Source organism: Urocitellus parryii, chromosome 5 (assembly GCF_045843805.1).
Source record: "Urocitellus parryii isolate mUroPar1 chromosome 5, mUroPar1.hap1, whole genome shotgun sequence".
NCBI lineage: Eukaryota > Metazoa > Chordata > Mammalia > Rodentia > Sciuridae > Urocitellus > Urocitellus parryii.
In genome coordinates this window covers 253,172-267,309 of record NC_135535.1, presented here as the reverse complement: position 1 = coordinate 267,309, position 14,138 = coordinate 253,172, and the positions used below count along the sequence as shown (strand labels likewise).

Here is a 14,138-nt window from a genome sequence, read left to right as displayed (position 1 = left end):
TGGGAACAGGCACTGCTGCTGCACTAACACTGAAAAAGTGTGACCAAAGCATGAAGCATTATTGGATAGAGTGGCTGAGCCATGATAAAAGGAAAAACTTGTCAGGAAACAAAAATAATTCTTGTTTTTTGTGGAGGTACCTGGGATTGAACTCAGGAGCACTTGACCACTGAGCCACATCCCCAGTCCTATTTGGTATTTTATTTAGAGACAGGGTCTCACTGAGATGCTTAGCAGCCTCACTTTTGCTGAGGCTAGATTTGAACTCGTGATCCTCCTGCCTCCCGAGCCACTGGAATTACAGGTGGGTGCCACTGCGCTTGCCAGGAAAATAAAATATTTCTAAACCTAAGAATGTTTATTACAAGGTCCCCAAATATACAAAAGCAACATGGGCAAAGTTCCAAGGAGAAATGGGTAAAGCCACCACCCCAATATAGATGTGTTCTGAGGTCTCACTGTGCTGCCCAGCCTGGTTTTGCTATCCTGAGCTCAAGCAGTCTTCCTGCTTCAGCCTTGCAAGTAGCTGCAACCACAGGGTAGGACAGGAATCTTAACACTCCTTTCTCAGCAATTTATGAATGAAGAAGACAAAATATTAGTTAGGTATAGAATATTTGAGTAACATAATTAAGGACCTTAGTCTAATAGATACTATATATTTCTGAATACATACACACACCGTATATATGAATTAATGGGTGCAAGGACATGTACTTGCATCTACTAATTCCTGTTGAAAAGAGACGAAATATTTACAAAAATGGGCCATGTACCAGGACACAAAGATTCCATAGAATCCCCAATATTAGTATGATCTAGACCATCTTTTTTGACCACAATGCAGTCATATGAGAAATCAGTAATGAAGAAATCATTTTGAAAAAACTAGTACATATTTGAAAATTTAAAGAAGCATAGTCTTCAGTAATTTACAAGCTAAAATATATAACTAATGTTAGAAAATTAGAATATAATGAAATTAAAAATATTACTTATTAGCACTTAAGGAACATAACAAGTGGCACCTGAAAATTTACAGAACCAAATGTATGAGGAAAGAATTATTTTAGAAAAGGAGAACTACTAAAAATTAGTAAGTGCTTAGCTTCATTACAAAAAAAATAAAAACTATTAGTGGCTAAGAATGTAGCTCAGTTGTAGAAGGCTTGCATAGAATGCATGAGGTCTGGATTCAATACCCGGTACACACACACACACACACACACACACACACACACATACACACAGACACACACAAATCATAACACAAAAAGTAGAAAAAATAAACATAAGAATAGAATAAAATGAAATAGAAAACAGGTTAAAAATGGAAAGCTGGTCAGACCCAGTGGCACATACTTGTAACACCAGAAATTCAGGAAGCTGAGGCAGGAGGATCCCAAGTTGACTATCTCAAAAAGGGTTGGGGATGTAGCTCAGGGGTAGAGTAACCCTGGGTTAAATCCCCAGTGCCATAATAAAAATAAATAAATAAATAGATAGATAGGTAGATAGATAGATAGGAAAACTGAGTCTAAAAAAAAAATAAAAACCTCAGTGTATTTCTAGAAAAAGGAAACTTAGATTCAAGGTGAAATAGACTCTGAATATATCTTTGGATGTTATATAACTACAAGCAATTAAAAAAAAACCCATTCATGATTGATGTGGTTGGGCAGACTTGTAATCCTAGCTATTCCAGATGCTGAGGCAGGAGGATTCCTGGGCTATTTATTTATTTATTGGGGGTACTGGGGATTGAACTCAGGGGCACTTGACCATTGAGCCACATTCCCAGCCCTATTTTGTGTTTTATTTATTTATTTTTTAAAATTTTAACATTTATTTAAGTTTTCCACGGACACAACATCTTTTTTTGTATGTGGTGCTGAGGATCCAACCGGACCGCACGCATGCCAGGCGAGCGCGCTCCCGCTTGAGCCCCATCCTCAGCCCCACTATTTAGTATTTTATTTAGAGAAAGGGTCTCACTGAGTTACTTGGCACCTCGCTTTTGCTGAGGCTGGCTTTGAACTCACGATCCTTCTGCCTCAACTTCCTGAGTTGCTGAGATTACAGGTGTGTGCCACCGTGTCTGATTCCTAGGCGATTCAGCAAGACACTGTCTCAGAATTGAAGTAGGGCCTGGGGAAGTAGTCAGCGGTAGAGCCCTTGTCTAGCTTGGTGCGAGGCCTGGGGTTTGATCTCCAGTCCCATCAAAGCCATAACCCAACCCCTACTCAAAAGAATGCACCAGGTCCAGAGGGTGTCATAGTCGGCTGAGCATTCCAGGATTCCTGCCTTACACAGACCACTCTGGAGAAAGTCTGATGTGAAGGGGAAAAGCACTGGATACATCAGTGAACCAGACAGGTAAGATCTGTCTGCATAGAGAACCCACCTTCTGGCAGGAAAAGAAAGATGCTGAGCAACAAATGAGTGGATCAGTCTAGAAGCCAAGAGTGGCTTCAGGAGAAAGCAGATCAAAGTGAGAGGTGAAGGAGCCGGTCTACACTGGAGAGAGGCAGGCTGGGAGAGGAAAGCAGCTAGGGTCTGGCTCAGTGAAATCCCGCCTTGTTGTCATGGAAACTAGTGGGGGCAGGGAGGAGTCAAGAGACAGGACAGAATCATGGTTGGGCAGCCCGCAGCCAGGGGGTCTTCTGGGGCATGCTGATGGAGGGCACAGGCCTGGGGCCTGAAGCCAGAAGGAGGGTAGGGTAGGATCTGGGTGACCCAGCTGACCTGTGGGAATGATAGAGAGGGGAAAGGGACAATCCCAGCGAGGCTGACTGGAGGCGAACCACCAGGCAAAGAGGAGCCTCAGGGGTGAGGTGAGGTCTCCTGGGTGGCCTGAAGGTGGGATCCCGAGTGTGGAGGGCCCAGAACTTTGAGGTCTGCCGTGCCTGGAGGGATCACTGAAGCACAGGTGGAAGGTCACAGGAGGTGACATTTGGCAGTGGCCTTTGGGCCTGGGAGCCACATCAGGGCAGAGGTCTGGAGCCTGTGCCCAGGGCAGGCACTATTCTGGGTGCTCTGCCCCCAAGTCCCATGAAGCCTGCTGCGTCTGACAGTCTGGTGGGCAGTTTGGTGGGGAAGAAGTCGGGATGGCAAAATCATGGTCTTCAGGGAACATGGGTTCTGATGGAAAAGTGGGGCCAGCAGAAGGGCCTAGTACCTGGTGTGGGGGTTAGGTGGAGTGGCAGGGGGGCCGGCGTAGGGCAGGCCAAGGAGGGCCCTTACTGGGAGGTGGGGGCTGTTCAGGAGGCTTGTGGGGAGGAGCCTGGGCTCACTCTCAGCAAAACCAGGGCCAAGGCGCCCAACCAGCTTTCTCTCTCAGAACCTTCAGGAAGACATCTGGTGTGCAGGACCCAGGCGTTATCAGTTCTGCCATCGGCCAGGTGCCAGGGGAACCGAGGACCAGGGAGATCTGCTATTCATTCATTATGCACCAGGCGCTGTGTAGAGCACATGCTTTGTGTCACCCCGGGCAGTGTGAGGGCCAGCTGAGGAGACCACTGGTCTGCAGGCTTCCAGGCGTTGAAGCTGTGACCTGCCCTCCCCAAAGGCTCACCCAGCAGCAGCTACAGTGAAAGACCCTAGCCCAGTTAGCCCAGTTACCTAAGGCCAAGATATGAAATCAAGATACCGGCATGCCATAAACAGGCTCAGGTGCCGGATGTGCTTTCCACATAACCGGTTGAGAAAGGACAGAGCACCCGCATCCAGGAACAGAAAGAATGGAATGCAGACCTGTGGTTTTTGGAATGCAGACCTGTACCCCCTAGGTGGCCTATATGCTAGATTTAAAGAAACCAATAAGAAACCGGCTGCTTCCTGCGCGTGAAACCTGTCCTAAACCCTATAAAAATCTCTGTATCCCCAAGCCTGGTGTGCCAGTTCACCAAAGCTCCGGCTGAGGTTCTACTGGGCACCCGCAGGCGCCTGTGTCTCAATAAACCACCTCTTGCTTTTGCAGCCAGTGTTTCATGTGATTCTCCTTGGACAGGGATACGGGGGTCTTTCAACAGCTCTAGGGAGCTGGCAGGAGAGGCTGCCAGGGCCCCCAGGAGATCCAGTCTGGGCAGGTGGTCCAAAGGCTCTGGCTAGGGGGCTCTGGGTCCATCCAGGTCCATCCCTGCAGATGGGCAGGGAGCCCAGGAACAGCTAGAAGGCTCTAGACTGTTCTGCTGATGTGGAGAAGGCCTTCTCCCCTTCCAGTCCTACTGCGGGAAGCCTCTCACATCTATCACAGCTGGCTGCACCCAGGGTGCTGAAAGGCTGGGTCAAGGGCTAGGGGAAATTTGTGTGTGTGTGTGTGTGTGTGTGTGTGTGGGTGGCCAGGGGGTGGGGGCCTGGGCCAAGGGGGCGGGAAAAGAGACAGGGCAGGAAGGGCAGGAAGGCGGTGGAGACGCCAGGGGTGGACAGCCCTAGTTTCCTCTCCTGAGGTAGCCGCAGGAAACCCAGCCCTCCAGCTTCCCAAGGTGCTTCCTGCAGATAAGGGAGACTCCTGGGCCCCTTCCTGCTCCCTGCTCCCAGCCCCCTCCTCCCATCCTGTCCCCACACCAGGGGATCCTCCACTGCAGCACTCAGGCCACACCAATGGCCTTGGGAGGGGCCTGCTAGGGCTTCACTTCCCTGTCAGGGAGGGTCCATCCAGGCTGGAGGGCAGGCAGACCCACAGACAGCGCTGGAGTCTCAGCTCGGCCGGTCACTGGTGTCCTGGGGAGGTAGAGCTTGTTCCTCGAAGGGTAGCGGAGAGGAGCAGGGAGCCAGTGGTCCCGGGGAAGAGATCCCTGGTCTGGCGGGGCTGGTGAGAAAGCCCCTGCCTGAGTCAGTGCTTTTTGATGGGGCAGGGGGAGTTAGGTGGATCTGTGGAGAACGGGGGCTTCTTTTGGGGTTTTCAATCACTGTTCTGTGTGGTGTCAGGGTATTTCTCAGATGGCCCAGGTTGCCACGGAGAGGGATAGGGAGGTTTTCTGTGTTCGGTGGGACTGGGCAGTCCAAGGTTATTCCTGGGAGCTCCAGAGTAACCAGCTTTGTGAGGGATCCAGGGCTGCTAGTGGAGAAAGTGGGGGAGGCTGGTGCTTAGGGGCTGTTTTCCACCAGAGGCAGAGGGCTTCCAGCCAGGCTGTTCCTGAAGGTGATCCAGTGGGTGCGTCAGGGGGTGAGTGGATCACTGCGGAGTCGGGGGCTTTTTTGCGGGGGGGTGTCGGTGCACGTATGCTAGGCAGGAATGGTCTCCAGGACCCAGGGCTGCTCGGTCCTCGGTCCTCGGGGATGCGCGAAGCGCTGGGGGCTTGGGCATTTCCGCGGCTGTGCTGTGCGAGGCCGGGGCTGGCACGCGCCACGCGGGCGGCGCCTGAGCTAGTTTCCTCGCTGCGCTCCCCTCCTCCGCCCACTCGGCCCTCCTCCCGCGTTGCCACGACAACGCGCGAAACTAAAATTCACTTCCCCGTCGCAGGTGGAGACTAGTGGCGCCCCCTCCCCTAAGCCCTTCTGGCAGGTCGCGCCCCCACCCTCCCGTCGCTAAGGTGACGGGGAAGGGGCGCCTGGCGACGGAGGGGGCGGCCGCAGAAGGGGACCTGGGGGCCACAGTGAAGTCCCAAACTCCGCCGCGGGGTGCCGCGGGACCCCGCTGGGCGCGGTCCGAAGGCTGATGCGGGGGATGCGGGGGGTTCTTCCCGCGGGGCCGACTAGAGCCTACCCCGCGCGGGGCGCGCTACCAGTCGACCCCATCGCTGGGGCAGGGTTGACCCCCCTAGTCCCCTCGGGGCCTGGAGTGGGGGTCGGCAGAGTGCAGAGAGGTCGCCATCCCGGAGGAATAATTCTCATTGTTTCTTCCCCTGCCTGGCCTGTGGTCCTGCCCCGACGCGGCCCCCACCCAGCTCCAAGACCCTCTGCCGTCCCTCGCCCGGTGGTCCGCGACGCTCGCCTGCAGCGGAAGCGCGGCGTGGCCCTCGCCGCTCAGTCACTCCCCCGCGAGGGCTAGGGCGCCTACATCCCGGAGCGGCCCCTGGCCCCCGCCCCACGTCCGGACCCCCGCCCTCCTAGCCGACTGCCCCAGCGCGCGCGGGACCCGGGAGAACCCCTGCGCTTGGTCCGGGGCCTCCCGCCCCCGCCGCCGGCGCGGCCCCCTCGCCACCCCCGCCTCGCTCCCGGCTCAGGCCCCCTCCCCCCGCCGCCCCCGCCCCCGGGGAAGGCAGGCGCCGAGCGGAGCCGGGGCCGATGCAGCTGAGCCGCGCCGCCGCCGCCGCCGCTGCCGCGGAGCTCCCGGAGCCGCTGTCCCCTGAGCCGGCCCCGGCCCCGGCCCCCCCCGGCCCCCTCCCGCGCAGCGCGGCCGGCGGGGCTCCGGCGGGGGGCCAGGGGGGGCCGGGGCGCCGCGCGGAGTCCCCGTGCGCCCGTCTCCCGGCCGTGGGTAGCCCCGGCGCCGGCGCGGGGATGGACGGCCCCGGGGCCAGCGCTGTGGTCGTGCGCGTCGGCATCCCGGACCTGCAGCAGACGGTGAGCCCCCGAGACCCTGTCGCGCCCCTAGTGGCTCGATCGCAATGCCCCCGCCGGGCGCGCCCAGCGCCCAGGACCCCCGGCCGCGGCTACTCACCCCTCCCCCGCCGCCTCCACGGGACCCTCCCCATCTCTGGGTGGGGGCGGGGCCCGGGGAAGCCCAACCCCGGGGCGGGGCCTCGGCCGCAGTGCGCGGAGGCGCGGGTCTCGGCTCCGCTCCGAGCCTCGGGCTCCCTCCGGCGGGGCTCGGCGCGCGGCGCCCTGCGCGGGACCGGCCGGGCGGGTGAGTCCCTGCTCACGATCCCGCTCCGCCGCAGAAGTGTCTGCGCCTGGACCCGACCGCACCCGTGTGGGCCGCCAAGCAGCGCGTGCTCTGCGCCCTCAACCACAGCCTGCAGGACGCGCTCAACTACGGGCTCTTCCAGCCGCCCTCCAGGGGCCGTGCCGGCAAGTTCCTGGATGAGGAACGGCTCCTGCAAGAGTACCCTCCCAACCTGGACACGCCCCTGCCCTACCTGGAGGTGTCGAGCGGGCCGGGGCCGGGGTGGGGGAGGCGGTCAGGGTGCGACCCCCAGCGCCGTGGCAGGAGTGGTGAAGGGCACAGCAGTGAGAAACACGCGGGGAATGAATTGGAATGGTAGCAGTGCGCTGTGAGCGGTGTGTGCCATGGGCAGTGGGCAGTGTGAGCAGCTTCGTGCGGGATAAGCAGTGTTGCAGTGTGGGCAGGGAGACTAGTGTGGACAGTGTATGTGGTGCGTGCAGCCAGCCGTGTGTGGAGTACACAGTGAGCAGTGTGCAGCACATGCAGTCAGCGCGCGCGTGGTGTGAGCAGTTTGAACAGCATGTGCAGTGGAGCATCCAGTATGGCTCCGCGTGAGGAGTGTGAGAAGTGAGTGCCCCGGGGGCTGGGGGGTGTGAACACCGTTGTCTGTGTGCAGTTTGTTCCCTGCCCTCCACGGCGAGGTCTTCTGAAGTGGACCTGAGTGTACTCTGCTCAGTCATGACGTAAAGGTGCCCTTCCAGGCAGGGGGGTGGGTACAGAGACTGAGTCATGAGAGTGAGGTCTGGTAGTTTGGGGAAGGGGGAGGGTGACAACCTCAATGGGCACTGAATTAAGAGGGTAGCTGAGGTCAAGGTTGACCTGACTTTCATGGTGACATAGGGAAGTCGGAGAGGGGTTAGAGAGGGGATATCTAGGAAGGTTAAGACTGGTAGCCGATGTTGGGAGAGGAGTGGGATTTCCCAGGGAATATGGGGAATGAGAATGAGGCAGGGTAGGAGCCTGCCACTTAAGATGGCCAGGTACTTGCCTTCCATGGTGCCACATGCCACGCTTAGTGTGCTGGGTAGGTGACAGCTGTTAGCTGTGTGTCCACCATGGTAGTGTGTGCCTGGGCCTTTCATGGCTGTGAAGTGGCAGTGCCCTTGACAGATGTGTATAGGAGGGCTCTGTGATGGTGAGCACTGTGTGTGTGTGAGTGTGAGTGCAGATGATGGTGGTCGCCACTTTCTTCACTGGGGTGGGTACCTTTTCTCCACCTTTTCTTTATCTGAGCAGTTTCGATACAAGCGGCGTGTTTATGCCCAGAACCTCATTGATGACAAGCAGTTTGCAAAGCTGCACACAAAGGTAAAGATATCATTATGGGAAGGGGACCCCATGGCCTCTGTCCCCACCTCTAGCTTAGGGCTGACCCACTGATCCCCCCTCCCCTCCCCCCAAGGCCCATTCTGTTGTCAGAGGTCCAGATGTGGGTTTTGGAGCTACTGGAAGGCTGGGTACAGATTCCAGGACCATGGCCAGAGATGGCTAGTCCTGTATTGGCTCCAGTCAGCTCAGACTCTTGTTATCCCCTGGCCTAGTGGGTGGAGTGTCCTGTGAGAGGCAAAGCAGACAAGCATCTGATGTGTTCATTGTTGGGGACAAGAGGCCCAGTGCTTATTACCACCTGGTGCTGAGAAGTGTGGTAATTAGGCATCTCAAGGATGCTCTCCCTAGAGGGACTCTCGTTACTCTATTTCATGTGAGCAGACTGCATGGCAGAGGGGTCAAGTCACCGACTTGTGACTGTGCAGCCAAAAGCTGGGCCCAGATCTGTCTGACTCTGCCCTGTTCCTGGCTCATGCATGAGGTGTCTGTGTTGTTGGGTGTCACCTCCAGGGGGTCCTGATCTTATGAAACTTGGGGGCATGGCACTACTTCCTCTGAATGTGCTGGGGGAAAGATGGGTGTCTTGGCCTCCCGCATGGGCAGATTCCTTGACCCCTCACCCCAGCTCTGTGGCCTAGTGGGTGTTTGTTTGCTAGACACTTGCTAGATGGACCTGGAGCCGAGGTTAGGGTCCCTGTGCCTTATGACCCCAGATTTTCAGGCTTCTGAACCAGGCATTTCTGCTGTCCAGGGCAGGTGGTGGTCAGTGGCTCTGGCTCTGTGGCTAGGCAGGCATCATGTAAGAAGAGCCTACTTTCCTCCATTGCTCCTTTGTGGTTCTGACACTGAGGCCACTGCCCCATGTTGGCTTTCTCCTGACTCCTTCCCAGGGACCAATAGAACCCTAGTGTCTGTTCCTTAGTGAGTCCTGCTTGCTTTGGGAGTGCCCTTGAACTCCTCACCGCAGCCCTGTGTCCTGCTCTGGGGTTCCCCTGGCCTTGTACTCCCCTCCCAGCCCTGGGGCTGGTGGAGGTCTCTCCCCTGAGCCTTTGCACAGGCCCTTCCCTTGGCTGGAGTAGCCTTCCTCCAGTTTTATTGCCCCAACCCATGGCAGTGTCCCTAGCTGCCCCCTCCTGCCCCTGCTGCATGCTGAGTGTTCAGAGGCCCTGGGCCTTTGTGTGGTGTCCCTGCCATGTGGGCTCCTGAGGCTTGGTTGAGCGCACTGACTCAGGACTGGGAAAATGAATAAAAGGTGGCCCCCAGGGTCAGCCAGGGGTGAGCTGGCCAGCAAGGACTAGAGAAGAAGTCTTGGGAATGACGAGCATTTGGGTTGCCCTAGGGCTAGCTCAGGGCTCTTCTCGTCTGGAGCCAGGAGACGGAGCCAGGACAGTGACTGAGGTTGAGGATGTGAACTTGCTTGGGCCTGGCTGTGGCAAGGCTGGCTGAGCTGATTGCTGTGGGAGGGTTTGGGTATCAGGACTCAGGGCAGGGCTTGGAGTGGCACCACGGGTTCAGCCAAGCTGGAATCGTAGCTGAGGCCTGGTGTAGGGCTGAGGGTGGACAAGCTGGGTGACAGGTCAGACTGCTGGGGGTGGTGCATCTGGTAGCCTGAGGCTTACTGGAGAAAATGTGGGGTTGGAGGTCAGATGGCTGTGGTCATCTGAGACAGTTGGTATTCCAGGCAAACCTGAAGAAATTCATGGACTATGTCCAGCTGCACAGCACAGACAAGGTGGCCCGTCTTCTGGACAAGGGGCTAGACCCCAATTTCCATGACCCTGATTCAGGAGGTAAGAAGCCGAGCAGGGAGGGACTGCCCTTTGAGTGGCTAGGACCCTAACTTTCATCTGTCCCTTGAACCCAGAGTGCCCTCTGAGTCTTGCGGCCCAGTTAGACAATGCCACGGACCTGCTGAAGGTGCTGAGGAATGGTGGTGCTCACCTGGACTTCCGCACTCGAGATGGGCTAACTGCCGTGCACTGTGCCACCCGGCAGCGGAATGCAGGGGCATTGACGGTCAGTGGAGGGCCATGGGTGGAGGAGCACATGGCCTGGTGGGGCTGGAGGAAGCCAGGCCTGGCCTGAACACTGAGCTGCCTCACTCTCAGACCCTGTTGGACCTGGGTGCTTCACCTGACTACAAGGATAGCCGCGGCCTGACACCCCTGTACCACAGTGCCCTGGGTGGCGGGGATGCCCTCTGCTGTGAGCTGCTTCTCCATGACCATGCGCAGCTGGGGACCACGGATGAGAATGGCTGGCAGGAGATCCACCAGGTGGGTAGAGAGTGTGCTGCAGGGTCTGGCTGTGTGCCGATGGGGGCCCAGCCTCCGTCAGGCCTCTGCAGTACTTCCCTCCTCTCTAGGCCTGTCGCTTCGGGCACGTGCAACACCTGGAGCACCTGCTGTTCTACGGAGCCAACATGGGTGCCCAGAATGCCTCAGGAAACACAGCACTGCATATCTGTGCTCTCTACAACCAGGTGTGACCATGCATGGTGTTCTACATGTGTGCACTGCCTGTTGGAGTGCCTCAAAGCACGCCCGTGTGCACGAGTACACATACATGTGCCTGCTGGCACACAGGTGGCTCTGTGTCCCAGGCTGTGTGCCATTCCACCTGTGTCCTATGTCCTGCAGTGAGTGGTGGTTACCGGATGGCCTTATGGGCCTTCCTGTACCGTCTGTCTCCTGAATACAGATGTATCCTGTGTGTGTCCATGTAGGCCCACGAGGCCATCTTGGTGTTCACTGGGCACATCCAGACCCTCTGGGCTGGCGGGACCTTCCCAGGCCTACCTACCTGGGGTTGGGGGTCAGATGGCTGTGTGCAGAGAACACGTAGATGTGAGTGCCCTATCCTACACAACTGTAGGTGCACCTCTGCGTGTGCCTCTGGCTGCACCTGGTCTGGTCTCTCCAGCCATGCAGCGTGACCCCTGCTGCCTCCTGACAGGAGAGTTGTGCTCGCGTCCTGCTCTTCCGAGGAGCCAACAAGGATGTTCGCAATTACAACAGCCAGACGGCCTTCCAGGTAGGTTGGTTCCTGGGAGTGAACTGGGGCAGCCTGTCTCTGTAGGCTTTGGTTTCTCCAAACTTTGGTTCTCTGGAAGGAAACAGGGGAGAGTCCACTTTCTGGATTGCTTTGGGAGGAGGTGAGCAGGATGGGCCAGTGGTGGGTGTGTGGGATGTCCAGGCAGAGAGGAAGGTTGGGGGCTCAAGGCAGTGGGAGGGGCAGACAGGAAGACCGGAGAACAGGTGTGGATGCAGGGATCAGACCCCAAAGGGCACCACCCTGGCTCCTGACTCCCCCAGTGATGCCTCTGAGTTCTTTGTTGGGCCGGGAACATGTCGAAGGGGCTGATGGGCCATGGAGAGAGCGTGGGTCTCTTCTCAGTTGGAACACAGACCTCTGGTGAGGCCTGTGGTGGTGGGGTCCAGGAGGATGGAGGCAGAGGTGCAGGGGTTTGGGCACATCTGGAAGCAGGTACGTCAGGGCCGATCAGGTGACTGGGTGACTGGCCCATCAGGGGTATGGTCAGGGAAGATGAGGGCTGCAGGTTGGCAGCTGGGGTGCTCTGGCCGACCCAGGAATGAGGGTTGTGTGGAGGGGCAGATGAGACGTTCTGGGAGCTGTCCCCGTGTGCCTGGGACCGTCCCCTGGCTGGGAAGTCTCTTGGTCCTGGGCAGACTGGGTGGGGGGTCACTAGTTTCGGGGTCTGTGTGTCGTACCCTATGAGTGCTGCCTCCGGCTAGTTGTGTCCCAGTTGGATGGCAGGGTCGTCACTAGAGAAGAAGACTGTGCAGAGCAGCCGAGGGACGTCTGGGAGCAGCAGGGGGTCGGGCGCCCCGGACCTCCTCGCCACTCTGCGTGTCCTGACGTCCCCTTTCTCCCAGGTGGCCATCATTGCGGGGAACTTTGAGCTGGCAGAGGTCATCAAGACTCACAAAGACTCAGATGTTGGTGAGTTCTGCCCACCCACGGGCCCTGTGGGGATCTGTGTGGGTACTCAGGTGGCTCGTCAAGGCCCCCGTCTGTCAGCCCAGGGTCAGGCCCCAGAAAGGGCCGAGGTTGATAAACAGATGTTTCCGTCAGGATCAGGAGCATGGTGAGCCAGGCTGGCACTGGGCTGAGGGTTGAACTTAGGCTCAGGGTCTGTGTTTTCTTCTTGGGTCCTAGGAAGGGCCCCCTGGGGCACAGGGCTGTGGATCCCGTGGCAGCCTGGAAAGTGAATGCCTGGGGGAGACCACAGCGTGCCTTTAGGGTGACAGAGATCTCCAGACAGAGGTGGTCAGGGCAGGCCCCCTCCAGTCAGGCTCTGTGCACCTGGTGGCCTGTGTGTCGGGGGATGATGTGCCTGTGAGTGACTCACGGTCCCTGGAGGAAGACCAGGATCTGCCCAGGCAGCCTGGCCCAGGCAGGTAGGAGGAAGGGCCAGAACACACTCCTGCACCTTGGGGAATGTGTGCCAGGGTGGCCATCCTGTGCAGGGTGGAGGGGGCTGGACTTGCAGGAGCCCTGGAGCCTCCCCCCAGGACAGTGCTGGCCACACCCTCTAGCTGCCTGGGTGGAGTGGGCTTCTCTGTCTGTGGCTCTTTCTGGAACATGGGCCCCAGGCTCCCCTTCTGCCCTGGATGTCTGTTTTGCTGTTGCTGTGGTTAGAATCTCACGATGGGAAGGTATGAGTCTCAGTGTAATCAGGGCTGGGGTTGGACTTTGGACAAGGGTTGAGATTAAGGTTAATTCTGTGTTCAGGTCCCTTCCTCTGTGGAGTTTCCCCTGAATCACTCCTCTCCATAAAGTCCCCGGAGCCCCAGCAGGGTGAGGGCCATGAGGACGTGGGCAGACCCTCCCCTGTAGAGGCAGCTGTGTGGCGCCCAGAGGTCCTGGGTCCAGGTTCTGGCTAGGAGAGAACTGTGGGGAAGTCCGGGATTTGAATCAGGGCCAGGACAGGCTGATGGGGCACGAGAGACGGCCTCTGGCCTGTGTCACTTGGGGCCCTCTCTTCTGCTGTGGCATCTGATCTGGGAAGGCTGTGAAGGTCTGGGTGCCTCTCTTTCTCTTAAGTCAAGTGAGGTCTTGACCACTATTGAGTCCCTCTCCACTCTGGCCTCCTGCCGCTGAACTCTGGGAGGTAGGTGGCCTCTAGCTAGTTGGTTGGAGGGAGGGGGCTTGTCTGTGGTCCAGGTGGAGGGGTAAGAAGACCCTGCTGCCATCCTCCTGGGTCTCGGGGTCACCAGCGTGGAGGCTGGATGCTCTTCAACCCAGGTGTGCTTGCTTGGTGGGGGTGAGACCCCTGTCTCTGTGCTGCAGAGTCATTGTTCAGTTTTCGGTGGACACAACATCTTGATTTATTTTCTGTGGTGCTGAGGATCAAGCCCAGCGCCCCACACATGCCAGGCGAGTCACTTGAGCCACATCCCCAGCCCTGGCCACACACCCTTGACACACCATTGTCCCGTGTGCAGGTGGGGGCATTCATGAGGTTGATTCTGAGCCCCTTATCTCCAGTCACTGTCAACAACCCCCTAAAGGATGATGGTCGGGCCTTTTGTTTGTTTGTTTTTTAAACAAAGAAGGAGACTCAGGCCCAGGGGATTTGTGGCAGGGCCTGTGTGTAAACCTGCGGATTCAGGGTCTGTTCTTCTTACCGCTCCCATCTGCACACAGCTGCTCAGGGACACTCCCTGAATTGCCCCCAGGAGTCCCCCTGTCCTACCAGGCCACCCCCATCTCATGACTTCCCACTTAGAATTTTAAAAAATGACCTCCCTGTGTTTGTCCAGCCACGTGTTTGCGAGTGATGGACCAAACCTGGCAGTAAGGGCCACCGTTGCCCAGAGGAGAAGCTGGAGGGGGATCTGCCCACCCATCTTGCTCCTTATTCCTCAGTGAAAGTCTCACCTGGTGACTCCAGGGAACCATGCCATCCTCCAGAGGCAGGACACCTCCTGCCCCTGTGTGCCCCTGGCCCACAGGGTAG

General features: G+C 57.6%; 1 protein-coding gene and 1 long non-coding RNA gene across 7 annotated transcripts in view; both read left to right on the top strand.

Annotated features, from left to right (window-relative positions):
* Positions 1–4,673: 4,673 nt before the first annotated feature.
* LOC113177200 (uncharacterized) lies at positions 4,674–6,106 on the top strand. Its single transcript, XR_003300117.1, has 3 exons — positions 4,674–4,730; positions 5,110–5,167; positions 5,889–6,106. It is a non-coding gene; the product is annotated as an uncharacterized LOC113177200 (long non-coding RNA).
* Positions 6,107–6,228: 122 nt separating this feature from the next.
* Shank3 (SH3 and multiple ankyrin repeat domains 3) overlaps positions 6,229–14,138 on the top strand; it is a 53,863-nt gene continuing 45,953 nt past the window's right edge. For 5 of the 6 annotated variants that reach the window (XM_026381737.2, XM_026381740.2, XM_026381742.2 and 2 more), the window contains exons 1-9: positions 6,229–6,504; positions 6,822–7,025; positions 8,063–8,134; positions 9,837–9,945; positions 10,020–10,171; positions 10,264–10,431; positions 10,521–10,637; positions 11,111–11,188; positions 12,052–12,118. In XM_026381737.2, coding sequence (XP_026237522.2) covers positions 6,229–6,504; positions 6,822–7,025; positions 8,063–8,134; positions 9,837–9,945; positions 10,020–10,171; positions 10,264–10,431; positions 10,521–10,637; positions 11,111–11,188; positions 12,052–12,118 — 1,243 coding nt within the window. The remainder of the gene's footprint in view (positions 6,505–6,821; positions 7,026–8,062; positions 8,135–9,836; positions 9,946–10,019; positions 10,172–10,263; positions 10,432–10,520; positions 10,638–11,110; positions 11,189–12,051; positions 12,119–14,138) is intronic. The other variant, XM_026381738.2, reaches the window with a different exon arrangement.